This window comes from Panonychus citri, unplaced genomic scaffold, assembly GCF_014898815.1.
Source record: "Panonychus citri isolate SS breed McGregor unplaced genomic scaffold, ASM1489881v1 Contig00003, whole genome shotgun sequence".
Classification (NCBI taxonomy): Eukaryota; Metazoa; Arthropoda; class Arachnida; order Trombidiformes; family Tetranychidae; genus Panonychus; species Panonychus citri.
Genome location: NW_026515408.1, coordinates 88,888 through 115,956, shown reverse-complemented (window position 1 = coordinate 115,956; position 27,069 = coordinate 88,888). Strand labels below are relative to the sequence as shown.

The window sequence follows — 27,069 nt, the reverse complement described above, 5'->3', positions numbered from 1 at the left end:
AATTAAATATGATTAAGTTTTGTATAACTATAATTAATTTCAAATAAAAATCTTTAATTAATCACTTGAATTAGTCCATTGATTTAACGGATTGATTAGGATCGATTTCCATATTATTCATTTCCGTGGGAAATGAATAGCACCAATCGATTTCTCATCGGAAGTTACAAATTTTCATGAAAAAATTGACCGATACGATACGGAACTTTATATTATATTATATATAGTGTTATAACAATCATCACACCACCGTACCAATCATTACAATTAATTTGGTAAAAAGTTTTGGCGAAAGAGAATTGATTCTTCTTTTCTCAGGGTTTTTTCTTTGTCCGTAATGATCGATTTTTTCACATAAGTGGCCGAAGAAGGTAAATATTATATTAAGACTTTTCTTCGTTGGGGCTTTTAGTGCGTCCCCTGAAACCAAGATAATTAGCTTCGAATTCCTCTTGTGTCTGGACATTAAAAACGAAAATCATGCTTGAATTTAGTATAGACTATTAATATTGATAGTAATAAGAGATTATTAATTGTTTACTTACCAAGTCAGCGAAATGGTTGATTCCCACTCGGTGAGCGTGGACTCCATTGTCAGCTTCTCGGTTGTGGGCATTGACTTTTTCCAATGTCGCTACGAAAATTGATTTTCGATATGATTCTTCTGCTGAAGAACCATAAACTTTATTGTACTTGGCCTGGAAAAGAGATGAGAAAAGTTTAAACAAATGGATTATTAACTATAAAAGTGGAACTTACTTTGAATGATTCCCATTCTTTGTCGAGGGAACAACTTGAGCTGCTACAAGTCCTTCTTTGCCAAACCGATGAAACAAACCGTTTAATCATTTTGCTTGTAATTATTACGATTTTTAATTGACGGGAATTTGATTAACTATGAATCGTAGTCTATGATAAATGAATGTCTTCTCACAATAGTAAACAAAACAATTGCGCATAGTCGAGGACATGTGTAGTTTTAGTAATCGATCTTTCAAAATTTACCAAACAAATCAACGAGATTGGACTTGGAATGCAAAAAGATTTCGAGATGGAGATTAACAAACAAATTAAGAAAGTAAAAGTTACGATCAAAAAAAAACGAAGATAATTTGGAATCGGCAAAAGAGAAAAAGACACAATCAAGATACCTAACATCTATACAATAGAAGAATAACACATCAATGGTCAACAACGAGTAAACCAGGATTGGTGTTGGCCGATCATCGAATTCGGTATTGATTGACAAATCATTACAATTAATTTTGTAAAGAAAAGTTTCGGTGAAAGCGATTTTCGATTATTCTTTTCTCTGTGATTTTTCTTTGTCCGTAATGATCGATTCTTTCACCGAAGTGACCGATCTATTAACTCGGATCGACCAACCACATGATTGGACTTTGTGAACTTCGCTTCAAAAGGAAACCTAGTGGTTACCATTTTCTTCTGTTTTTGTATAAAAACTCAATTCTTTTCTGTCAATCAAGTGTTATTAATAGTTTCTAATAAGTGATAATTAAAGTGTGGGTCAAGATGGACGATCAACAATGGACATTGGTAGATACGGAAGTGACAATTGTGAACCGAAAAAAATCTTATCAAATTCCAAAACAAAAGTTATCATCGATTCCTTACTTTGTGAAATTATTTTCCGATTCTAATTGTGGCACAACCAAAATAGAACTTGATCTTGATGAAAGTTCATTCGATAATATAGTTGATTTTATTCTCAACGATCATCTATCAATTTCCATGGAAAGCGCCTTTTCAATGATTGAAACTGTTGATTACCTCGGAATGGACGAAATTAAACAGAAATATCATGATTATTTCCAATCAAATTTTAATATTAAACTATTGGAAGAATATTTAGACTTTTATGAGAGCCATAAATACCAAGAAATGTTCACTGAAAAAAAGCTCTATTCTTTTATTGCAAAGTATTTTCTTCCAATTTCCAACACAAGAGATTTTCTAAATTTTTCTGTTTCTCTATTAGAACGCATATTGAAACTGAAATTAGTTGTTTCTTATGAGTATCAAATAGTTGAAGCTATTCATCGATGGAGTGGATTCTATCAAAAAGCTAGAAGACAATATCTACCAAAACTCATCAAGTTCGTTAATTTTTGTCACTTGACCTATGGAGACATGCAAAACGTCACTTACATGCTTGCTCAATCTGGGTTCAACATCCATACTCTACAATTTAATGTACATTCTTTTCATGCCTGTCGCCCAAAACTCTGTGGATCAGATTGTGAAAGTCCTCGATTTCATTTTAAAACATTGATCGCAGTCTATGAGTTTGATGAAAATACAATTGAAATACGACGTTTGACAGGACCAAATCTCTGGACAAAAAATGGTCGATTTACTCGGGATGAGAAAATTTCAAATTCTTTAATTGTGGCAGATCACATTTTCGATATAATCTATGATTCAGGAAGAAAAGGTATTCGAGTTGATTGGAGTACTAAGAAATTCAAAGCTCTAAAAATGTTTGGTGATGACAATTCTTATTACGGTCAAATTCACAAATACATGAACATGTATATCACTCAAGATATTCAGGATCCATATCGGTAAGTTAAACTGACTCTTGATAATAATATAATCTAAATATCCTCTTTACTTTACCATCTTTAGTTTGAGTGGAATGATCACAGAATCGAAAATGGTTACCAGGTATGGACTTTCCTTGAGCCCGACACGATTGGAATTTATTTCTCTGGGTGATCACTTAGAGGGAATTTGCTGTGGTCATGAGCTGCCTTGTGAGTCTAATCAATCTGGTTTCTATCCCAGTGTTAATCCAGCTTATTATAATTCTGACAGTAAACAGCACTATTATTATCTTCCTTCTCTTGATTATCGACAATTATCTTCTTGTACGCTGCAAGGACCCGCTGAAACTCGTTCATGTTTTTCCTTAGATCAAACATCAATTAACATTAATTGCTCACATCCTGAAAAAATTTTGTACTTTTTAACGAAACAAGATTTCAGTTTACATTTCCTGAGAGGGTTTAGAAGTAAAAAACTTGATTATTCGTTTCTGAAAAGTTTCATCGGAAGCGATTCTCTTGACCATATCGAGTTGACTTCTCATAACAACTCAGTTCTGATTTGTAACAAGAAAACCAAAACCATTTATTCTCATATTATGGGTACTGATACTTGGCAATTCATGTCTGAAATTGTATCTCCCCAAAAGATGATTACAATTGCATCTATCAATTTACATTCGGAATAATAACTGATTTCCGATACTCAATCAAACTAAATTGTACAAAACAATCCTCAAATCAATCTAATAATATCTTAGCTTTCGATAGCTGTTATTAGCTTTTTTCCTCTACCTATGCTTACAGAGACTCTCACTCATTTTAGATCACCCGATATATTGAAACCATATCAATTGTAATTTTTGATGTCTTTGTTTTACTATTAAAGAGAACAAGGTACAGTTTGAATGAAATACTAAGTACAAATTAAATATGTTTTATTATAATTGATCAGTTGAATTATTCTCCTCGATTTAGCGGCTGAAGAAACAGGAATCAATTGATTTGTGATTTTGACCAATTTTTTTTCTAATACACTATATTTAGTTGAACGTCATAATTGGCCTGTACCGAAAATGAAACTGAAACAGATCGAAATTGAAAATGTTTTCGTAGATTCTTCAAATTTTGTCCCTTTTCAAAGTCAAATATATACAAAGTCTCTTCTTGGATATGAAACCAGCAAGCGACGAAACTTTCACTATTTCCGGTATTCATGCGAGTGTCCGAAATTGGCATTAGAAATTGTAAGTTCTCTTGTTAATCTTCTATTTACACTGCTTCGTTTAATTACTTATCGTATACTCAATTCGTTATAATAGTGTACAAAACCCGATATCGAAGACTCGAAGCTGATTAGAAGTATATTGATCAATTTTCCTAATTATAAAAATCTGATGATTCGTCTCTACCAAGGATCGATAACTAATGAGGTGGTATTCGAGATAATTGATACCAGATTTGAGTCTATTTGTTTTACATGTAGAGTATTTATTAGGTGATTGGGACCCAGAATACCGTCGATGAATATTTCAAGAGAACTGGTCGGAGAATCGCTTTTTACTTATTTTACGATGATTTTGGAAAAATTCGATATCTACTGAATGAAGATATTGCCAGTCCTTTCAAGACCGATAATAAATTCGGAACCTAGTGGTCATCCTTTTCTTTTTGTTTAAAAACTTCTTCTCTTTATTTTTTTATCAATCATAAATTCTTCAAACATTGTACGCGCTAACTCAAGTGCCTCTCGATGAAAAAACAATGGACATTATTAGTTATTATCTCTCTTTAAATTAGTGATCCTTTTTTACATTTATTTAATTAAAGCCCACGAGAAAAAGGTTCCATTCTGGTCTTGTCAAACTACAAAACAGAAAACAATAATCCATAAATGGCCAAGAACTAGTAAATCAGGATTGGTGTTAGCCGATCATCGAATTCGGTATTGATCGACCAATTATTACAATTAATTTTGTAAAGAAAAGTTTCAGCGAAAGAGATTTTCGATTCTTCTTTTCTCTGTGATTTTTCTTTGTCTGTAATGATCGATTCTTTCACCGAAGTGACCGATCTATTAACTCGGATCGACCAACCACATGATTGGACTTTGTGAGCTTCGCTTTCAAAAGGAAACCTAGTGGTTACCATTTTCTTCTGTTTTTGTATAAAAACTCAATTCTTTTCTGTCAATCAAGTGTTATTAATAGTTTCTAATAAGTGATAATTAAAGTGTGGGTCAAGATGGACGATCAACAATGGACATTGGTAGATACGGAAGTGACAATTGTGAACCGAAAAAAATCTTATCAAATTCCAAAACAAAAGTTATCATCGATTCCTTACTTTGTGAAATTATTTTCCGATTCTAATTGTGGCACAACCAAAATAGAACTTGATCTTGATGAAAGTTCATTCGATAATATAGTTGATTTTATTCTCAACGATCATCTATCAATTTCCATGGAAAGCGCCTTTTCAATGATTGAAACTGTTGATTACCTCGGAATGGACGAAATTAAACAGAAATATCTTAATTTGCACCAATCAAATTTTAATATTAAACGATTGGAAGGATATTTAAACTTTTATGAGAGCCATAAATACCAAGAAATGTTCACTGAAGAAAAGCTCAATTCTTTCATTGAAAAGTATTTTCTTCCAATTTCCAACACAAGAGCATTTCTAAATTTTTCTGTTTCTCTATTAGAACGCATATTGAAACTGAAATTAGTTGTTTCTTATGAGTATCAAATAGTTGAAGCTATTCATCGATGGATAGGAATAGATGAAAATTGTCGATGGATGTTCAATGAAGGAGAACGACAACAATATCTACCTCAACTCTTGAAGTTGGTCAATTTTTGTCATTTGAAAGACGGAGAGGTTCGAAATATCACTTCAAAGCTCGCAAATTTTGGATTCAACATTTATGCTTTGCAGTTGAATGTACATTCTTCCCATGCTTGTCACTCAAAACTCTGTGGATCAGATTGTGAAAGTACTCGACATCATTGTAAACCATTGATCGCAATCTATGAATTGGATAAAAATACGTTTGAAATACGACGTTTGACAGGACCAAATCTCTGGACAAAAAATGGTCGATTTACCCGGGATGAGACAATTTCAAATTCTTTAATTGTGGCAGATCACATTTTCGATATAATCTATGATTCAGGAAGAAAAGGTATTCGAGTTGATTGGAGTACTAAGAAATTCAAAGCTCTAAAAATGTTTGGTGATGACAATTCTTATTATGGGCAAGCTCACAAATATATCACTCATGATTCTATCCGGGGGTGAGTATTAATGAAACCTCGATAATCATATGATCTAAATTGTCTAAATTCTATACTTTTTCCTGCAGTCATACTCAAGCAATCATCAAAAAATCGAAAATGAGACCTGAACACGGAGGATCTACGATCGTAACACGTTTTGAATCCATTTGTCTGGATAATCACTTAGAGGGAATTTGCTATGGTAAAAAACTTCCCCGTGATTTCCTTGATCGTCATATTCAGCCTAAAATTTATCCAGCTACTAAGGATATTAGATGTAAACAGAATTATTTTTATTTTGAGTCTATTGATTATCGACAACTGTCCTCTTGTATGTTTCAAAAGTCGGTTCAATCTCGTTCATGTTACGTCTACCATATTGATGTCAACGAAAATCCTACAAAAGTAATGTACCTTTTGACGAAACATGATTTTAGTTGCCATTTTCACAATCATGCAAAAGTGAAAAACTCGATTATTCGTTTCTGAAAAGTTTCATCGGAAGGGATTCTCTTGATCATATTGAGCTGATTTCCTACAACAATCTAATTCTAATTTGTAACAAGCGAACCAAAATGATTTATTTCTATGTCTATGCTACTGATAATTGGAATTTGGTCTCTAAAATTGAATCTGCTGAAAAGTTAATTACGATCGCATCAATCAATTTACCGATTGATTCGGAATAGAAACATATTGTCAATCATTTCAACTTGGATGTTTAACCATTTGAAACAAGTTCATTCATTAATATCAATAAATAAGTGACACTCGACTAATTCACGAGATTATCAATCATTTCGAGGTTCCTATTACATTAAACTGAAAACTTTTCCATTGATAAATTAAAATATTCGTGAGGTAAGCGACATCTTTAGTCGGCGAAACTAATCATCGTATCGCTGATCAGCTGTTGAGTTTGTTTACAATTGTCAACATTTAATTTCTATTCAATTTTTGTATCTAAAATGTTCAATTTGTGTTTCTCATGTACAACCGATTTCCACCGATCTTAATTTTATCGAATTGATTGAAATGAGTGACCCAACTGAGAACAACCAACCGGGTAAAAGTGATACAATCGGTGGTTTATTGCATAAATATACAAACGTAGTCAAGGGTTGGCAATACCGTTGGTTTGTTTTAACACCTTCAAGATGTACATTGGAATATTATATGGTAAATATCATGTTTCTATCTTTTTAATTGTGTTGTGATAATTAACGATTGATTGTGATTGTTTTCCTTTCATTAATTCCAACAGCCAGACGAGAGGAAAAAAGCTCATGCCAGAGGATGTATTTACTTGGCAGGTTGGTTTATACAAGTTAATTTCTTGTTCTGGTTAAAGATAATTTGATTTGTACTGTTAACATAAATTGTGATAATTTATATTACCGAGAGTGAATCGATTACCAAATGGAAATCCATCAACAATATGCTCCAAACAATTGGTTCTACTTGATTACTATTACATCAGTTGTTAACTTTTTCTCCTAATATTTTCCTTAATTTTAGGTTGATCTGTTATCGGTTTTGATTGTGTTGCCGTTAATTTTTTCAATTTATTCCATTTGTTTTCTTTTTTCCTCAATTCTCTTTCTCTCTCTTGTATTATTCTGTGGGGATCTTTTCTGAATTTATATCGATTCAATAGTTCGTCCACTAGTTGTTGGTCTGATTTTGGTAGTTCTTGGACCAATTTGTCAAACTTTTCCAAACAATTTCGATAATCATTTCTGCTTAAGGTCACTCCATCTGCTCGACAATACGACCTAACGACCCTGTAATCTATTTTAGTTGATACTCGAGTTTAATTCTAATCCAATGAATTTCGTAATTGACTCACCTAAATTAGGTCCCATTCCAGCGGTCAAAAACATGATTAGATTATTTGTCCATAATCTTTTGCTTCGAACACACGAATATAAACAGGGTGAACATGTTTCATAAGAAAATAAGCAGGAACCCACCAAGAAAATTAAGAAAATCACTGCAATCAGGATGCAAATATAAGTTACATCGTTGAGAAAATCTAACTTGTGTAGTTGATCTAAAATCGTTTCTTCCTCTCGGGAAACGAAGTTTTCACCCTAAAAGAAACAGAAAAAAAAGCAAAATTAATGTTCCATAATTTCATATAATCAATCATAATTGTTACATAATAATAGTCATCAAAATTTCCACCAGAATCCTTCATCTCTAATTGTAATCACCAATTCAAAGAGTTCGATTGTTGATTGAAGCTCTTTTTATCCTTCGACCAACAAACAGTTCATTGGATATTATATATATTTTTTATCGAATCCATTGTAATCTTATTGACAAAATTAATTTTCTTCTTTAAAATTTGTAGGATCAGTTATTGCTCCAAGTGACGAGGACAGTCAAACGTTTACCGTTAGCGCGGCTTCGGGTGAAACCTACAAATTAAAGGCGAGCGATGCCAATGAAAGGCAGCAGTGGGTCAATCGATTGCGTCAAGTGGCTTTAGCTCATGAGACAAATTTGGAGAGATTAAACAATTGCGATTCTAAAGCTCAAGAAGAGACAAAATCATCACTTGCCGCTGTCACGGATACACTTATGAAAGCACAGAAAACCCAAAGAGCCTTAAACAGTTCAATCGAAGCTTTTACTTGTACCGATCAGAACCTTTGACCCTTAAATCGCTGGCATCATCTACTGTCATGTCACTTGAACAATGTTTCGTCATATTACATTCGATTGAGGGAAGGCGTCTCAGCTCCAAATGATACTATTAACATGGACACTCTAAATGTCGATTTCGAAAACGGGTCCAATCTAATCAATATTTTTTTCTCTTCATCTAAATTGCAACACGAACCCTATTGTTCATCAAATTGTCCGTTCATTTTAATTTGTTGATCAGCTCATTTTTTATGGTTGCAGCAACTAATTCGTGATAATATTTAATTATTGTTAAGCTTCAACACCAAATTTGCTGATTAAATATGAAAACAAAGCAAACGTTTATTTTTTATTAATTTATTTTAAACTAAAACTGACATTAAGCTTTACAAAATTACCATTTAATCATGTTGATTGATTCGTCAAGATATTGACCTAGTGGTCGATTTGGATTTTGTGAAACCCTTTGGACAAAATGTTGGACACAATTGAAAAAAGATTGGATGATTTTTAAATCGAAACAATTTTTACTATAACGAAAATCAATTGTGTATCTTGACTGAACTTTCATGAAATGTAAGACCAGAGCGTTCAATGTTAATGAAGTGGAATGAAAATCTTTCAGTTCTAATATTTCATTTTGATCGGTATCTTGAGTTATAGTTATTGGGACAAGTTCGAGGAAATCGTCATTATGGTTAACATCTTCATCCGTTGTAATACCAATCATCTTCTGGAAAGGAAAGAATCTAAATTCATGTTCTTTCATGACAGAATAGTGAGTTTTTCGTAAAAGATCAACGAATGTAATATTTTGATCGTGAGTCCATGAGACACGAGAAAAGTTGATGACCACAAGATTTCCGATTAACGGAATAGCCAAATGATGGTTAATATTTCGAGCTGCTTGGTAAACTGTTATATCGGTTGAATTTGTGTGTAAATGAAGAACTGATAATAAAACGGCCTGAGTGAATACGAATAAAGTTGTTCGATATTCTTTGAGAATGTTCTCAATTCCTTGAGTGACCTTTTCATCGAAACAAGTAAACAGACTGAGCTTCGTCTCCGATGCAAAAAAGTAGATCGCAAGTTAATGGTAATCGAGGAGCTTTAAATCCTTTTAATCGATTGGTCCAGAAAGTTTTGGCTTCTTCCATCAGCTGAGAGTCGCAATAAAAGGTTCGATTTTCCCAATCGATATAATCTAAAAAGTTCACTTTCATTGGAGATAAATTTAAAGGTTCTTTCAATTCGAGTTGATTAAATAATTGTTTCAACTCTTCTTTAATCAGCTCGAAAGAAACTCCATCCAGAGACATATGATTAGCGACAATGATGATCAATTTTCGTGAATCAAATTGAACAAAGGAAAATTTAACCAACAATTGTGATCCATTGAAAATGTTAACAATCGATGATTTTAATTGTTCATTGTGCTTATTGATTTGATCCAATGTTGAACAATTTACGATTGGGATTGTAACTGGTTTGAATGGCTCAACTGATTGTTTAATTTTATTGTGCTTATTTTTAGACATCACCAATCTTAATGCCTCATGTCGCTCAATCAAACAATTAACTGCTTGATTAACTTGATTCCATGTTAATTTAGATGGGACAATACAATAAGAGAATTCGTTGGTCACTCCTCGGCCATTATTAGCGATTTCGAAAAGTGCTAACCACGACTGGGCTATTCCAAGATCAATGCCAGTCCTTGATTCTAAAATGGGTATTGACTTAATTGTAACACTCGATATTGAATCTGATTCAATTAGATCACAAATTGATCGAATCGTTGCCAATGTTAACATCATTCGTGTGGTTATTGGATAATTAAATGGAGCTTGATTAAGTTGACCAACAATAGTTGCGGCTAATAAGGAATGACCACCATGCTCAAAGAAATTATCATCGATACCAAGAGACTCGGATGGAATCATTAGAACTTTGGACCAAACTTTGATCATATCGAATTGCATTTGTGTGCATGGCTGATGAAACATGGAACTGATTAAAGGCTCGCAATTATCTAATGAAAGTAGAACTTTTTGTCGATTTTACCGTTAGAATTGAGGGGAAACTGTGGAACTACGAAAACTTGTGGTAACATGAAATAGGGAAGATTAGATCGTAGAAATGAATGGAGATTCGAACCAAAGTTTTTCCGCCACGAAGTCGATTGTTCAAATGTTTGAGATTGATTTTCCTCGTCGATAAGCATAACAAACGCAACGATCCTCGAATCATCTGTACGTTTACCCTTCTTAATTAACACGATCGATTGGTGGATACCTTTTAGACTATTCAATAGTTTTTCGATCTCAGACAATTCAATTCGATAGCCACGAACTTTTACTTGATCATCGGCTCTTCCGAAAAACTCAATCAGTCCATCTTCACGCCATCGAGCTAAATCACCAGATCTCAATAATCGTGAGCCAACAATTGAGTGGCCATTAAATGGATCCGATGTAAACTTTTCCGCCGTTTGTTGGGGTAACTTATGATAACCTTTAGCTATAAATGGCGACGAATAAGTAATTTCACCAACAACACCAATGGGACATAATCGACCCACCGGATCGGTAATATAAGCCTTGACTCCGGGAACAGGTACACCCACCGGTGGTTTAATGTGATCTTGAGGTCTCAATGAATTAACTTTAACAAACGTTAATGGTGTTAATTCAGTCATTCCAAGTACATTATAAACTTGAATGTTTGACTCTTGAGATACTTTGACTGCCCCTAAGGGTTCACCTGATGCCCAAACCCTTAGTTGGTGTTTAATCTTGAGATGAAGATCAGTTTCAAATATAAGGTCCATTATTTTAGCGGGTAAATAGCAGTAATTAATTTTCTCTTCAATTAACCAGTCGACTAGATAGTTGTGATTGTAGCGATTCTCGCAATTAGGTAAGACAAGAAGTCCACCTTGAACTAGAACGGGAAACGATTCACAAATAGCAGCATCAAAAGCGGTCGCCGATATTAGTGACGATCGTGTGTCTCTAGTGACACTGAAAATGTCCGTCAAACTCGTGGCCATGAAACTGATTGTCCTCTGGCTAATCTGTACACCCTTTGGTTGACCAGTTGACCCTGAAGTGTACATACAATAAGCTAAATCATCTCGAGATGAAACTATCGGTAAATTGTCAACTGATTGTGAAGACAATTCCTTATCAATATCGGAATAATACAAGACCTTGTTGTAAGTAATTGACAACAATTTATCTTGAGTGATTAAAATTGGTTCATCACAATCAGTTAGAATATATTGTATCCGATCACTTGGATAATCAATTCCAAGAGGTACAAAAGCCGCTCCCAATTTCAGTGTCGCCAAAAGAGCGATGAAATTATCGATGCCCTGAGGCAACATTATCGCAATCATATCGCCTCGTTTAACTTTGTGATTTTTAGATAAATGATGAGCCAATTGATTTGATTTCTCGTTCAATTGTTGATAAGTTACACTTGATGATTGTTCCTTAATTGCCATTAAATTGGAATTATTATTGATCGATTGGTGAAACATTTCAATGAAAAAAGATTCGCTCCCCATGTTTGGTGGATAATCGGGATTGAATGTTTCAAGTTGTTCACGTTCATCATCATCCAGAAGCTCATGATCATCAAGTTTCCAATTTAAATTGTCAACAATCAATGAGTTAATTAGATTAATAAAATGATAAGATAATCGTTGGACTGTTGATTTTTTAAAAATATCAACTTTATACTTGTAATCAATAGATAGACAATTTTGATTGTCTAAACTGAATTCAATTACTAAATCATAATCATTTGTATTTACCGTTGGCTCAGCTGATTTAGATTCAGTTTTTTCATCATCCAGATTATTTTTAATTGTAGCAATTATATGGACATTTAATGATTTAGGTTCCAATGATTTAGCAATTTTATCACCAGGTACAGTTAATAGTTTACAATCATTTTCAATTAGCTGATTGTAAAAGACTTGAAGTTGTTGGCAAAGTTGAACAAAGTTACATTGACCATCACAATTAAATCTTGAAACCAACGATTGATCACCTCGATTTAGATCATTTAAATTACAGGTAATTAGCCAAGTAATATCTGATTGTTGAGTGTAACGGTAAAATAAGACACGACAAATTGAATCGTAAAAAACAATTGGTCTTAATTGTTGATTATCAATAAAATTGAAAATAATTGCCTTTAATTGTTCATTTAGATATTGTTTCCAATGGTCATAACCTTTAGGAGATGATGATGATAACTCTTGATGGACATAATCAACAGGAAGATTGACCAGTACAAGTTGAGATAATTGTCTTTTCCACCAATCTTCAATTTCATCGATATTTTGATCAACCATTTTATCAACAATTCTAATGGAAATCACAATCAAAGACTAACAACAATTAACCACAGAGATTCAAATAACAACTGATTAGTTAACCAACAATTGGTAATACATTTCGATTGCTTCGCTTTCTGTGCCTTAATTAATTTTCAATGGACAACAATCAACAGAAGGAAAAACAAAAGCAGAAACTTTTAATCATTTAAATCTGAACACTTATGGATTATTAAAAAATCACTGTGACCAATTAACTAATTGTTGCCGATAATTTTTTACTATCATGAGATTAAACCTATGGCGTAAATACAATTGGGCAATCCAATTAGATTATTATGTTTCCATCATTCATGATTAACTGTTTTTATTATTACTTTGAGCTAATTGTTATCATGATTGAAAATTGTACAATCAAAATGAAATCATATTAATATTGTAACAATTGAAGTAATTAAATCTTAATAATCTTATTTTTCTAGGTCATTAATTTGTCCTTGTCAATATTTTCATTTGTAATCATCATCGACTTGAACAATTAAAGAAAAGTTCTGATCAGGAGGATAAACGATTGAAATTGTTTACGATTATTCCTGATGAATTAGATGAACAATTCAGTCTCCATCCAGAGATCAGAAACTTTCCTTAAGCCTCTGTAATTATAATTGTCTTCAGATTGATTAAGATTTATCCTTCACAGAATTAGATTAACAAGGATCAAAGTTAATTGTTGATGAATAACAATAAGATTTAATTGTAACGATTAAAATATAAACAAGATGCTCAAACTAATAATAAAATTGATTCTAATCAATTGATGATCAACTTGATCAATTAAATTGTAAACAAAATCATACCAATCAAGGATATATTAGCATTTGATTAGACAATATTTATTATGATTAATTGATTAGATGATCAATTTGATTGATTCAAGAGTTTTTCATATTCTCATGTTAATCTTAAACACTTAATGATGATGATTAAGTATTGATCAATTTAAGAAATGATTTTATAAATAGTGAAGCGTAATTAGTTTATTCATTAATTTAGCAATTTCAAGTTCAATTAACACTTTGATTCAATTAGTTGAATTTACTTTCAATGTTTAGATTTTAATGTGAATTTAAAATAAATTATTACTCGATTGTAGAAAAAATTATTTAATATCATGATAAGATTAGTGACAATTTGTGTACTTTTAATTGTCGGGCTGATCTCGTCAATATCCACTGATTTTGTTTGCCCACGTAAGTGATTTAACTTTTATTGTTGATCTTTTCCAATTTCATTGTGATTTTAATTGTTTTTCATTTGCTTCTCCTTTTGATCAGCTGATGCAACTGATGATTTTCTTCCTGATCCAGATAATTGTGAGGTATTTTACAGGTGTACTAATGGTCAACAGTTTAGATTTACCTGTGGACCAGGGACAGTGTTCAATCCTTCAATTCGTAACTGCGACTGGCCTTCGGCTGTAGGATGTAGTCCAGAGGCAAATAAGTATAAACAACAGAAACAGCAACACCAAAAGAAACCCAAATATCCTGATTATCCTCAACAACCTAATAATAATTATCAAGAGACAAATTATCCTTCTGGTGATAATTTTCCCGAAAGAAATGTTAACCCTTCCCCAGGTAATTCTGGGAATGCTCATAATGGAGGATGGCCAGTAAGTTCAAGTGGAGGTTCATCTTTACCGAGTACCAGTGGGGATCATGATGTTGAACCAGTTAATTCTGGTCAACAACAACAAGGAAACTGGAATAATAATCAGCGACCAAGTAGCTCAGGTGGGACTCGTCATCAAGTGAGACCTGACCGACAACAGAATCGTCCACAACCGGTGAGAAAACCTCAGGATAATAGTTATGAAAATACTAATCGACAACCATATGAAAAGAGACCTGAAAATACATGGGGTGTTCCTGATTCTTACGAATCTACAAATTCTAATGGGAAAAATCCACAAGGTTATGGTAATGGAAACACTAACACGGATTCAAGTGATGGCCAAGATGAGTTGGATCAGCGTACTTTTGATCGACAAGGTTCATCAACAAACGAAAACAACGAAAATGGTCAGAGAAAAGTTTTAACTGATGGTAAACACCCATGGAAAGTTCCCAATCCAGGTTCTAAAAAAGATTCTCCAATTGAATGGAATGAAATGCCTTCGAAATCTTCTACGATTCCAACTGAAGAAGTGAATAGAGTTTATGACGATCCATATCCACCAACGAGTTCGAGTTCAAGTGAATCAGAGACTCGCCAGCAACCTTCATCTGGTCGAATAGAAAGACCAACTTATCCGACCGATAATAGATCATATAGACCTTCAACTCCACCATCAAACTCTCAAAGAGGTTCGCAAGATAATAATTATGATCGTAATCGTGATCAGTACAATCAACGAAAACCAAATCAACCAAAATACCAAGAACAAGGTACAACAAATCTACCCGATAGTCCAATTGTTTATCGTCCTGCTCAAAATCGTGACAACGGAAATAACCAAAGAAATAATCCAAGACAAGATAATCGTCGATACAATAAACCCAAAGATCCAGAACCAACTTGGGACTCAGAAGCAGCTCCTTCGTTTTCGAAAAATATTGAACCTTCTCCTGATCTCGCTCGTGATCCTAATCCAAGTAATCAACGCAAACAAGGTTATCCTGAAAATGAACAAAACCAAGGATCCAATCGATGGGTTAATCCGAAAACTAATCGACCGGATAAACAATCTCCCGATCAGCCTCCTGAGAATCAACCCTTTGAAAGTCAAAGATTAAATCCAAGTCAAAGATATGGTAAAACCACTGACAAAGAAACACCCGTTGAGAACGACGATGAAAACTTGAATCAAACGCAACAACCTGGTAAGATTAATCGACCAACAAAACAACCAACAAATCAATGGGATAGAAATCAATCGCCGAATCGGAACAATCAAGATGATTGGAAACGACGAACACCATCAAGTCCATATCAACCAACAGCACAAGAATCGCCTGATGAAGATCCAGCGACTCAGACACAATGGTATCGCCCCAAACTAAGTCCAACTTCAACTACAGAAACTCCACAATATGAAACACCTTTGAATCGTCCACGCGAAGGTCGATATAGAGATCCAAATGTTTCGACATCTCCTTATGCTGATAAACACCCCGAGAATCGAGTCAATCCAAGTCCTAGACCAGTTTATCGACCTGATAGACGACAAGGTGAGCTAAGACCAACACCATCAAGCAACCAAAGACAAGGACAAAATAATCAACGACAACAAGTACCACCCAATAAGAGCAATGAAAATCAATGGTCACCTCAACCACGTCCAGTTAGTCCAACAAGACAGCAACAAAATCGTCAGCAACCCGACCCTTGGGGACAAAGAAAAGACGAACCATATGATGAACAGATCAAAGAGGATGAACAATCTTTTGAATCGAGTAACATTGAACCAAGATTCCCAGATGAATCTGATGTCGCTCAGGTCATGAACGACATGTATGTCCAAGATCCATATTCGATACCCGATCTGATGACTAATCTTCCCTGCAATGAAACAACTTTGAACGATTGTGAAAAATGTGACAAATTGAAATGGCTTAAATTAAGCCAAGTGACACTTAAATCGCAACCCGATGAAGCCATTAAAACTTTACCCGCTCTCATAGTTACTGATTGTTTCCGTCGTTGCCACTCACAAGGCTGTGTCGCTTACAGTTACAATCAACGTAAAGGTCATTGTAAATTGTTTTATGGCCAAGTAAATGAGGACCACATAGAGTCTGATAGTGATTACGTAACTGTTATTAAAGAGCCAACATCAGCTTTACTGGCTGACCAATGGTTATACACTGACCACTCCGAGCCCATCGGTAAAGACATGGGTCAATTCAAATCACCTGATTCAATTAGCTGCTTAAGGGCTTGTATTAACGTTGGAGATCATTGTAAAGCAGTTAGTTACAACTCGGTAAGTCAATTGTGTAAAATTTATGATTCAATGAATGGTGAACGACTCATACTCACCGGAAGTGGAACTATCACTTTACAACATATCAGTATTCACAATAAAGGTGATGCTTGGAGGTTTTCATCAATGGGGAATCGAAAGTTCAACACAAGTATACCAATCATGTCATTCGCGATCAGTGAAGATCAAGAATGTTATGAAGAGTGTCTCAATTCTCAAGGCTGTTTAGCGATCTCAATCGAGGGTAAATCACCGAAAGAATGTCAAATTTATAATAAGCTGGAAACACTTTCAGATGAAAGCTCATCGGAAACTCAATCAGCATCCTCATCACAAATCGCTACTTACCTGATGAAGATACCTTTGAATTCATCACATTTCTTGCATCTTCCGGGTCTTTACTTTTCGGGTAAACCCTTGAAAAAATATGAACAATTTAACTTGAAGGATTGTCAAGAAGTCGTTAAAAGTATTCCAACTGCAATTAAGATCACTTATTTGAAAGAAAGTCAAGTTTGTTACATTTTCTCTGATGCTGCTAAGCTTGGCCTTTGGAAGAATCCAGAGATTGAGGCCATTTCATTTTTGGTCAATTTACCCGCTGACCCTAAATATCTGGCTTACAAAAGGTTGACTGGGTTAACTTTGACTCACGCTTTGTTGGCTCCTAAAGGTGAGAAACATCTTGGTACTCAATCGGCTTCCGCTTGTTTGGACAGTTGTCTGAAGACGGAAAATTGTTCGGCTGTTGCAGTGACCTATTCAGATATTCAAGATTCAGTTGAATGTATTTTATTGAAAGAAGATGAGCTCTCAGGAAAACCTCGATTCGTTTTCAAAGAAGACACTGATTTATTTGTTCGAACTCTTCCCGCTAATCTTGTCCCCGAATTGGGGGAGAAAGATGATCAATGTTCACTTCGAATCAATGTTCCCTCAGCCAACGATAATTTACCTTATTTCGAGAAAGAAAAATCAAAGAAACAATCAGAATCCAGTTTACTCGAAAAGGCTGAACAGTTTGTGAATAAAGCGAATCCATTTCACAATAATGAAAAGAAATCAGGCCAATTGAGAGAGCCGAAAAAGCTGAATGACGATGACGAAGTTTTTGATGAAATGATACCTCATGGTCTTGAATTCGAGGGGATGATTGAAAAACTAAACGAAGATGATGAAAGTGTTGAATCATTTGTCGACAATGGACAAAGATCAAAACGATCAATTTACGCTATGACTCTTAGAGGCGCTCAAGTTTACGATGAGACAATTGAACAAAACCAGAACAAGAATCCACTTGAAGCGGGTGCTGAGGCCGGTTTTGCAGTTCGAGATCTACTTAGTGGATCGTTGGGAATGAGTGACAATAATTCAACGGAAAATATTTTACTTTCGAGGTTCTTGAAACGAGCGCAAGATGTGTCCCAGAATCCTCGTCTCTCCGAAGACATAGTCAGCTCAATAAAATCTTCCGCTCGAAAAGTTAGATCCAATGAGAGCGGTGAATCGAAAGAAGATCGGATACCCTGTAAAGTAACGAAAGGGTCAACGGTCAAGGAGGCTAAATGTCGTCCAGATGAGATATGTTCCAATGTACCCTACATAGTCCATGGAGATCAAAAAGCGATGACAAACTGCTCGAACACCAGAGTTAATAGTACATGTCAAGTGATCTGTAAATCAGGTTACAGGTCAAGTAAAGGACGTTTAGTGTGTGAGGTTATTGGGTCTACAACGACCTGGAATACAAAGGATATCTCATGTGTTCCAGATGAATCGATGTGCTCTGAGCTTCCTTGGATTCCATTCACAACAATTAAATCAACGCCTGATGATAAAAAGTTAAATTATCTGATTAAATACGATGAGACCAAAAAGTTACCTCTTTTTGGTGTTTACAAATTTACCACCGCCAATGAAAACAATCAAGTGTCACAATCAACCAGATCGAGAAGATCAGCTGATGATTCAATTGTCGCCCTTCCCTGTTCACAATTAAAGCTAAATCAACTTTCCAATATGAATTACAAGCAAACCAATTACACTAAAGGTTATCTGGTTCCACCAAGCGCTTTCCCTGTCAATCCTGATGCTCGTAAATTGGTCAATTATTTTGTCAACACTGCGCCACAAGATTCGTACACTGCCCAAGGTCCATGGTCATTGTTGACCGATACGATCCATGGTTACCTTAAATCCAACAATCAATCGGGTTTCATTATCAACGGTGTTTGTAGTCAACAGATTTATTCACCATCAACCTCATCTCTTCCGGTTCCTAAGTGTTTCTGGAAGACAGTTTGCACTAGAGCACAATCGGGTCAGGTCACTTCGGCTACATTTTACCACGATAATCAGCCAATCGATCAAGATGACCAGTCCAATCAAAAGAAACGATTTGAAGAAGTGTTTAGTTACACTAATCCAGAATTTGTTAAATCATTGATCAATGTTAAAGATTATGATTCTCTATGGCCAGAGATATTGGATAGATTCAGCACCTCTTCAAGTGAGTAACAATCAATCAACAATTAACTTAATCACTTGAATAAATATTGATTGAAAACAACAATCTCAAGTCTATATTTAAATTTATAAATAGAAATTGATTGTAATCAGCTGATTAATGATAACATATCAACAATTTCTCTTGATATCCAATTGCAATATCTTGATTGTCATTCTAATAATTTACAATTTAATTTACTAATTGACAGGTAAAACTGTTCAAGATGAGATGATGATCCTTCAATGTGCTGCAAGTATCAAAATTGATCCTAAAATGATTGATTTCTGGAATACCCTGTTACTCAATGGAACTGATAATCCATCTGAAAGTTTATTACAATCAGATGATTTAAATAGCTCAGAGTCACAATCATCTCCAGTTTGGTCACAGAAATTAACTGATTCTTCATCGTCTTCGCCTTCATCACCATCATCACCTTCGTCATCTTCAGCTGATTGCGAGAAAAGGTTAATTGGTTACATCGGATTAAATGGAGATACAATTAATTCAACAACCATAAGTTCATCACCAATCACTCATTTAACTTTGATGGGAGCGATTAAGATCAATGAAAATGGAAGCCTAAGCCTCGGAAACGATACCAAGAAAGTTTATGATCGTCTTTATGAATTGAAATCATTGAAAAACGATAATCCAGATATTAAGATTCTGATCGCTTTAGAGGCTGGTCAAACTCTCAATGGTTCACAAAGATTAGTAGATCACCGAATGTCCAGAAAACGTTCATCATGGACATAATCGCTTTTCTTGATTACTGGGAGTTTGACGGGGTCGATATTGTTTGGCAATATCCAAACATTGGTGGTAAAGTTAAAGGATCAAAGGAGGATAAGGATAATCTTAATCGTTTGATGCAAAACATTAAAGATTCAATGATTGACCATCAAAGTGGAAACGGACGATCAGAGCCTTATTCACTTGTCCTAACTGGACCAGGATTATATTGGATCTTAGATTATGGTTATGATCTTAAGACTTTGATTAATCATGTCGATTGGATTAATATTATGGCCTTTGATTTCCATGGACCATGGAATTCATCTTGGGGCGATTATACCGGACCAATGGCACCTTTGTACTTTGGGTCTCCTGATGGTTTTCCAGGTAAATTGAATATCGATGCAATCGTTAAAAGGTATGTTTGTGAAACGGGTCGACCTGATAAGTTGGTTCTTGGACTTGGTTTCTTTGGACGAGCTTGGACCAATGTGGGTAATCATGTTGATGAAACTAAAGATGACCTTTTCCGTAAAGCAAGTCCAGTCAAAGATGGATCGAAGGGCTCAATGGTCAGTTATCGTAAATTGACTCAAGAATGGTTGACCAAAGGTGAACCCGTTTGGCACAATAAAACAAGGACAAGTTTCTTATGGAATCGAATGAAACGTTCACTGGTTTCGTTTGAAAGTGAAGATTCGTTGAAGGAGAAAGTTTCTTATGCCGATGCTAAAGGTCTTGGTGGACTCATGGTTTGGTCACTTGACATGGACGATTTGAGGGAACACTACTCAAGTCTATTGGTGGAGGATTAAAGTGCAACTCTAATAAAAAATCATCAGATACTTTCAAGTGTAATCCATTGGCTGGTGAAAAGAGACACTGGACTCAGTACGATGATAACGGAACCAAAGATCGACTTTGTGGTAAACGAGCTCCATTAATTAATGGCCACTATCCGATCTGTGATCCCGATGATCCAGGTTACAGTTGCTGTTCATCTAGCGGCTACTGTGGCTCAGGTCCAGACTTTTGCGAGTGTGAAGGTTGTGTCGACTATGGTTCAAACCCTGAACGTACTTTGAATGATTCAACTGTCCCAAGCTCACCTTCGATTACTTGGCTGACCACTGATTTAATCGAAGATCTCGGTAAACCAGATTGTGGTTTAAATTCACAGAAAATGGTCAATGGATCGAGTCCAGTGTGTAATCCAGAAGATCCCAAGAAACATTGTTGCTCATCGACGGGTTTCTGTGGTACTGGACCTGATTACTGTGAGTGTAAGGGCTGCGTCAATTTCAATAAAAATTCGAGTCACGTTTTCCCGGAGAAAAACTGGTTCGATTGGAGTGATGGACCTGAGAACGCTGGTCGATGTGGACCCCAAGCCCCACGAATTAAAGGTCGAATCGCGGGTTGTGATCCAAAATCCGAAACGGCTCACTGTTGTGGACCAAATGGCTACTGTGGCACTGGACCTGATTATTGTTCGTGCAAAGAGTGTGTCAACTTTACGAGCAAACCGATTCACGATTGGAGTTAATTAGCTCAATCATCAAGCACAATTTATTAACAATCGAAAACAATTAGTTCAACTTTATCAAACATTTTTCTCCCTTATTGTAAATAATAACCAATCCATTCATTTCATGTTTTTAAAGTAAAATAAATTAAAATTTAACTAAATCAAGTTAATTGTTCAAATATTAAAATTTCGGTCAAAATGACGTTTCAATCACCAGCAACAATTAAAAATGATTCAATCAACTAATCGGTTGATGAAAAAAAAACTTCGTATTGATTTTCTGGCAAGTCAATTGTGTTAATTGCTAAATCATTAACTAGAAAAAAAAACCGAGTAGTTGATTAGTTTAATTAACAGCAAAATCTGTTTATCAAATTAACATACATTTTATAATCACTGAGTAAATAATTAAGATTCAATGAATCAACAATTATTAATACTTAAGATTGTCTTGAATTTCAGTTAAATCATAGTAAATGTCAACCATTGATGATTAATCAAAATCAGGTCACAGGAAAATAAGCCAATGATTAACTTAAATTAGCTCAAAATGTAATATAAATTTAGGTTATCATGTTGATACCTTAATTGTACTTAATTTGATTGCTCTGGAGTTTCAATCTAATATGAGTTATTTTCAATTTAAAATGAAAATTAGATCAGGTGATAAAGTAATTGATTTATTATTGATAAATTACTTTTATGATACAAAAATTAACTTGACATTAGATTTTAAAGTTTCATCTTTAATGATAATTGTTTCCATAGGAAATGATTTAGATTTTCAGACAAAATAGACTAACAATTTAATACAATTAATCAATATCACTTATATTCTGTGGTGATTGTAATTGTGATAATTTCCAGTTGATTAATATTATTAGTTGAGAAAATTTTGTTCTTTAAGAAGAGTTAACTGATCAGAGTGAATCGAAACTTGGACAATCGAGTCTAAAAGATCTTGAAGCGCAGAACTGGACGGATATAGACTGGCCGCTGTTTTCGTATTTGTGATAAGATTTTTCAACGATTGACACAACGAATTTGAACATTTCGCAATATAACAGCTCATTTCTCCTGAAACATTACGATTAATCGTATCACCGATTGAAATCATTTGTTGACCAGCGATAATCACCAATTTGGATAAGCTGATGAGCACATTAGGTAATTGTTTCGTGTTGATTGCCGATATTAAAGCATTAACAGAGTTACGAAGGTTCTGATTGTGCTCCTCCAAAAGTGGACAATAATAGGATAACAATTTATCAATTGTTGATCTTGATTCACTGAAAATTTTCAATTTATCATCATGATAATCTTCTGATGATGTTACTTTTTGATTGATGTTTTTGTTTGTGACGATTTGTAGATTAGGGTTGAAATTTTCAGGGGAAATGAGTCTTTTTGATGTATTGGAATTGCATAAATTTCTTTGACTAATTTTATCTCTTGTCTCAAGGCTTGCATAATCATCGTTCTCATCAGCATCCTCATCTTTTATTTGATTTCCTAGTTTTTGATAATCTTCCTCTTTGGTTGTTGTTGTTCCACTTTCAAGTGTCACTTTGCCAAGATTTAAATCTTTCATCTTATCTGTTGTTTCAGATGAAGAATAAGATAGATTATCCTTAGGAACCAAGGGTAAAGGTCTCAAATTGATCGGTGGCTTAGGTGGAACTGGAGGAGGAGGTGGTTTACTTGGCAAACTTTTCACTGATCCGGAGGTGGATTTGCATGTTGAGCTTGAAACTGAGCCAATGGTGTTTGATAGACAGCAATTCATTTTATTTATCGTAGGTTGTTGTTGTTGTTGTTGTTTGTCAACCTGCTTTTCAATAGGAAACAACAAGTTTCCATAAGATTTTACCAGGGACATGATATGTTTAATATCTTCCTTGAGTCCAGGCATGCAAGCGATTAATTGATCAAGTTCATCATGTGAAACTTTCCTTGATTCATTTTGGGTGTTGATTATTGATAATTCATTTAAATTCCAACCTCTTGATTCAATACTACGAATAGTTGAGATTACAATATTAGCTGAATCTTTCAATTGCCTGGAGAGACGATGAAGTTTATTATTAATTGATGATGAAGTTGATTGAATTTTCAATGAATTAATGTAAATACCATCAGTGAAAACTTCCAATTCCCGGATAACACATTTCAATTGAGAGCATAATTTAGTTAATTCACTTAATTTAGTTTCAAGGTTTTCCCGTTTTCTCCAACCTTCCGTTGAACTGATTCCAATAAGTTTACCAATAGCCTCAAGAGACTCACTCTCCAATCTATTAGCCAATATCAGGCCACCATCAAGGTTTAAATCAAGCCCAAAAGAATCAATAATGTAATTATCAAGTTGATTAGAGGATAAAGATGATGATGAGGATGATAATGAGTTATTGTTGGTATTGTTATTGGATGAATAGGATCGGGCAATGGCAGTTATCGCTTTCATTGGGCGTTGAGAAGATGATGATGAGCATCGATCATGATAATTATTATTTCGGCTTAAGGTGTTTTTGGGAACATCATAAGTTAATTGATTGTTTTTAATTAGATTATTGGAAGTTGATTTATCATAATTTCTTTCATCAATCAAGGTATTATAACTCGTTTTCCTTTGAAACCCAGAGAGTGACCCTCTTGGTAGAGTCAATGTACCACAATTGGAGCAACAACCGTTAACCATATCGGTCAAGGGTTTACCTGTTTCTCTGTTTGGTGGTACATCATATGTTTCACTTGACCCTCCCATTGATTGGTCACTTAAACTGAAACGATTTGAATTGTTGCTTCTAATTGCGTTGTTGTTGTTGTTGTTGTTGTTATTGTTATCGGAACTCGAGAATGAGGTTGTTGAAGTTTCCAGGCTTGAATGGTTGGGAATGGGTGAAGGTAGTGATGAGGTTGACCCGAAGTTACTTATTGGTTTAATTGTGGTCAAGGGTAAGGGTAAAGATGTGTTAGTACAAATGGTCCGAGGTAAAGACGAACGGGAAAAATCGTGGCTTCCGCTTCTTGGTAATTGTTTTAAGCTTTGGTTTTCTATTAACCCTTTGTCCATCGATGATGATGATGATGATGGTGGAGGTGTTGGTGGAAATTGTGGATTATCGTAATTGTTTGTCGTTATCACTAATTGTGCAGGATAAACATTGTCCAGTCTTATATCTGATTGTCCATTTGCTGGTGGTGTCAAGGGAGTAAGTCGAGGATGTGGTTGAGGTACATCGTAGATTTGACCACAATCTGATATATTTTTGGGCTGATTTTCTGATAATCGAAGCAGTTGATTAAAGTTGAAATCACGATCAGGTATTAAAACATTTTCATTACGATTACCATTAATATCGTCATAACCTTTCACCGAGTGTGGTAATGTTTTATACCGATGAATGTCAGTATAATTGTTGTTGTTAATTATATTATTACAATTAGCTAATTGTGAATGTTGTCGAGGTAACGTTGCAGATGAATCTATGGGACGAAAATAAGACAAGATTAATCAAACGATAGAAAACAATTGGTAACTTTATTAACAATATCTTATATTGAAAACTTGCAATCTAAACTGTCGGTAGTTTGGTGACAAAATTTTCCTTGAGTAATCAAGTAAATTGTTGATAATTCCGTGAGTTTGGAAAGTCACTTCGGATGTTTAACGAGCTATCCCTCGAGAGAGAAGTTATTTCAATCAAATTTTACTAAACATAAATATCGTAGCGACAACGATCCTTTGATTTCAAGCTCAAATTTTCTGACAATTTCGCTAACAAGATTGTGAGATAAAAGTTTGATTATCTTCTTATTATCGTAATTTAATTGAGACCTTACATGGAAATTTAATTTCTATTTCTGATATAATAGCTAATAATGACCTTTCTCTAGAAAACTCAAAAGGTCTCATAACTAAAATTTATCCGAACTAAATCAAAAGAAACCAAATTAAAAGTGTCTTCAATAATAATAAAAGAAAACTTTGATTATTCAAATTGAACATTTGAAATTTTGGTTTACTCAATCGGTAGACCCTGTATAAGAATTGTCAACTTACTTGAATGACGATTGAAGGTCTGATCGGGTTGACCACAAATGCTAAAGTAAATGGGATAACCACAAGTTGACGGAGGTACATCATAATCAATTTGATCACAGGCGGTTAATTGTTGTTGATTAAACATCGTTGAGTAAAATATATCAACACCAACACACAGAAAATTAATTTACAAACACGAAATAAGTAATTAGGTGAGAATATCAGTTGAGAGGTCGATGAGATATGAAAATGAAGAAAACACCAATGAAAATAAAGTTACATGATCTTTGAGAATCAGAATTGGAAATAACAATTGTGAAGAAGCAAAAAATGATCAGAGTGGTAGAAACATGGAGAGAAACATGATAACTTAAAGCAGAAAATTAAAGGAGCCACAAGAGTGTAAACAGACATGCGATTTAAAGGAGATCCACAAATGGATAAACATTGAAGGAGAAACAAAATCCAACTGATGACACAGATTAGAAGAGAAAACAAATTAAGATTGATCTTAATTGTGATTAAATTGCTGAAAGAATTTACATTTATAACCTGTAATATTGTTTGATGATCATCATCATTTTTACGTCAATAAGATGATTTCACTTTTTTTTTTACTTCTTCTTTTCTATTATCGTGATTACCTGTTTGTCCTTTCACCTTTTCATCGTTTAGTTAATTGTTTGCTGATTGTGTCAATTGATGGTTAACAATAATAAAAATCAAGATGATTTTGTTGTTGTTGCTCGGGAAAAACCATCGTCAACAATTAGATTTGATTGTGTGTTTGTTGAATATTGAAATTGATGTTTAATGTTTGATTATGGTGATTAAAATGATTAGATGGCCTGAAAGAAATTGTTGTAATCTAATTTAAGTGATTAGTTAATTGCGAACTGGATTACAATGTTGATCAACGGTAATTAACTATCATCTTTATTGTTATTATTGAAATATTATCATCATCATGATCAATATAAACAAACGATTGAAATTGAATAACAATAACAATTAACTAATCATATTATAAATATGCAATAAAGTGACAAACTTTATCCGTCTCTATGTTGACATAATACAAATGACACTTTGATAATCAAATGAAGATTAATTTTAATTGTATTATTATAACGGTAATTGTGATCATTGAGAAATTTTCTTGTTTCTAACAATTAAGATTATTTTTGTTGTTTTGTTTAGCAATTAACTTTTTTTCCTCATCAGTAAAGGTTAATTGTTTGAAGAAGAAGCCAAATATTCAAATGATCTGTGAAAGAAAACAAAAAGTTAATCACAATTAGTTAATCATGATAGTTAAAAATAGGAACCCATGAACTTTGAGATATGTATTATAATTGAAACACAGAAATTGGTTAATTGTTTGAAAATCTAATTTAGTTAATTGAA

The 27,069-nt window shown here is 34.1% G+C and overlaps 8 protein-coding genes across 8 annotated transcripts; 4 read left to right on the top strand and 4 right to left on the bottom strand.

Moving 5' to 3' along the window:
• Positions 1-217: 217 nt before the first annotated feature.
• On the bottom strand, positions 218-1,143 carry LOC128388065 (cystein proteinase inhibitor protein salarin-like). Its single transcript, XM_053347420.1, has 3 exons — positions 760-1,143; positions 546-698; positions 218-458 (listed from the first exon to the last, which is right to left on the bottom strand). The coding sequence occupies exons 1-3, from the start codon at positions 847-849 to the stop codon at positions 384-386; spliced, it is 318 nt and encodes a 105-aa protein (XP_053203395.1). The 5' UTR covers positions 850-1,143; the 3' UTR covers positions 218-383.
• Positions 1,144-1,450: 307 nt separating this feature from the next.
• Positions 1,451-3,413, top strand: LOC128388029 (uncharacterized). Its single transcript, XM_053347375.1, has 2 exons — positions 1,451-2,585; positions 2,650-3,413. Exons 1-2 carry the CDS (start codon positions 1,534-1,536, stop codon positions 3,254-3,256), a joined length of 1,659 nt encoding a protein of 552 aa, XP_053203350.1. The 5' UTR covers positions 1,451-1,533; the 3' UTR covers positions 3,257-3,413.
• LOC128388038 (uncharacterized) lies at positions 3,323-6,656 on the top strand. Its single transcript, XM_053347387.1, has 4 exons — positions 3,323-3,464; positions 3,615-3,814; positions 3,890-5,869; positions 5,938-6,656. Exons 3-4 carry the CDS (start codon positions 4,812-4,814, stop codon positions 6,338-6,340), a joined length of 1,461 nt encoding a protein of 486 aa, XP_053203362.1. The 5' UTR covers positions 3,323-3,464; positions 3,615-3,814; positions 3,890-4,811; the 3' UTR covers positions 6,341-6,656.
• A 109-nt stretch (positions 6,657-6,765) lies between these two features.
• LOC128388057 (oxysterol-binding protein-related protein 11-like) lies at positions 6,766-8,842 on the top strand. Its single transcript, XM_053347409.1, has 3 exons — positions 6,766-7,030; positions 7,116-7,164; positions 8,208-8,842. The coding sequence occupies exons 1-3, from the start codon at positions 6,887-6,889 to the stop codon at positions 8,510-8,512; spliced, it is 498 nt and encodes a 165-aa protein (XP_053203384.1). The 5' UTR covers positions 6,766-6,886; the 3' UTR covers positions 8,513-8,842.
• On the bottom strand, positions 7,096-8,201 carry LOC128388047 (uncharacterized). Its single transcript, XM_053347399.1, has 3 exons — positions 8,013-8,201; positions 7,701-7,944; positions 7,096-7,642 (listed from the first exon to the last, which is right to left on the bottom strand). The coding sequence occupies exons 1-3, from the start codon at positions 8,049-8,051 to the stop codon at positions 7,335-7,337; spliced, it is 591 nt and encodes a 196-aa protein (XP_053203374.1). The 5' UTR covers positions 8,052-8,201; the 3' UTR covers positions 7,096-7,334.
• A 2-nt stretch (positions 8,843-8,844) lies between the features above and the next one.
• LOC128388022 (linear gramicidin synthase subunit D-like) lies at positions 8,845-12,963 on the bottom strand. Its single transcript, XM_053347363.1, is given in 3 exon segments — positions 8,845-9,546; positions 9,548-10,553; positions 10,556-12,963. Coding segments are annotated over 3 exon segments (3,972 nt in total). The 5' UTR covers positions 12,873-12,963; the 3' UTR covers positions 8,845-8,897.
• A 931-nt stretch (positions 12,964-13,894) lies between these two features.
• On the top strand, positions 13,895-21,782 carry LOC128388000 (uncharacterized). Its single transcript, XM_053347330.1, is given in 5 exon segments — positions 13,895-14,104; positions 14,189-19,351; positions 19,560-20,030; positions 20,033-20,863; positions 20,866-21,782. Coding segments are annotated over 5 exon segments (7,314 nt in total). The 5' UTR covers positions 13,895-14,025; the 3' UTR covers positions 21,636-21,782.
• Positions 21,783-22,276: 494 nt separating this feature from the next.
• LOC128388318 (probable myosin light chain kinase DDB_G0279831) lies at positions 22,277-26,121 on the bottom strand. The gene is made up of 2 exons (XM_053347710.1): positions 25,681-26,121; positions 22,277-25,103 (listed from the first exon to the last, which is right to left on the bottom strand). The coding sequence occupies exons 1-2, from the start codon at positions 25,805-25,807 to the stop codon at positions 22,498-22,500; spliced, it is 2,733 nt and encodes a 910-aa protein (XP_053203685.1). The 5' UTR covers positions 25,808-26,121; the 3' UTR covers positions 22,277-22,497.
• Positions 26,122-27,069: the final 948 nt, after the last annotated feature.

Coding starts and splice junctions, on each gene's coding strand:
- LOC128388065 (XM_053347420.1), bottom strand. CDS start 849: ATGATTAAACGGTTTGTTTCATCGGTTTGGCAAAGAAGGACTTGTAGC. Junction 699..759: donor AAGAATGGGAATCATTCAAA/GTAAGTTCCACT, acceptor TCTCTTTTCCAG/GCCAAGTACAATAAAGTTTA. Junction 459..545: donor TCAACCATTTCGCTGACTTG/GTAAGTAAACAA, acceptor TTTAATGTCCAG/ACACAAGAGGAATTCGAAGC.
- LOC128388029 (XM_053347375.1), top strand. CDS start 1,534: ATGGACGATCAACAATGGACATTGGTAGATACGGAAGTGACAATTGTG. Junction 2,586..2,649: donor GATATTCAGGATCCATATCG/GTAAGTTAAACT, acceptor TACCATCTTTAG/TTTGAGTGGAATGATCACAG.
- LOC128388038 (XM_053347387.1), top strand. CDS start 4,812: ATGGACGATCAACAATGGACATTGGTAGATACGGAAGTGACAATTGTG. Junction 5,870..5,937: donor ACTCATGATTCTATCCGGGG/GTGAGTATTAAT, acceptor TTTTTCCTGCAG/TCATACTCAAGCAATCATCA.
- LOC128388057 (XM_053347409.1), top strand. CDS start 6,887: ATGAGTGACCCAACTGAGAACAACCAACCGGGTAAAAGTGATACAATC. Junction 7,031..7,115: donor GTACATTGGAATATTATATG/GTAAATATCATG, acceptor TAATTCCAACAG/CCAGACGAGAGGAAAAAAGC. Junction 7,165..8,207: donor AGGATGTATTTACTTGGCAG/GTTGGTTTATAC, acceptor TAAAATTTGTAG/GATCAGTTATTGCTCCAAGT.
- LOC128388047 (XM_053347399.1), bottom strand. CDS start 8,051: ATGAAGGATTCTGGTGGAAATTTTGATGACTATTATTAT. Junction 7,945..8,012: donor ATTTTGATGACTATTATTAT/GTAACAATTATG, acceptor TGTTTCTTTTAG/GGTGAAAACTTCGTTTCCCG. Junction 7,643..7,700: donor TGGAATGGGACCTAATTTAG/GTGAGTCAATTA, acceptor CAACTAAAATAG/ATTACAGGGTCGTTAGGTCG.
- LOC128388318 (XM_053347710.1), bottom strand. CDS start 25,807: ATGTTTAATCAACAACAATTAACCGCCTGTGATCAAATTGATTATGAT. Junction 25,104..25,680: donor GACCTTCAATCGTCATTCAA/GTAAGTTGACAA, acceptor TTCGTCCCATAG/ATTCATCTGCAACGTTACCT.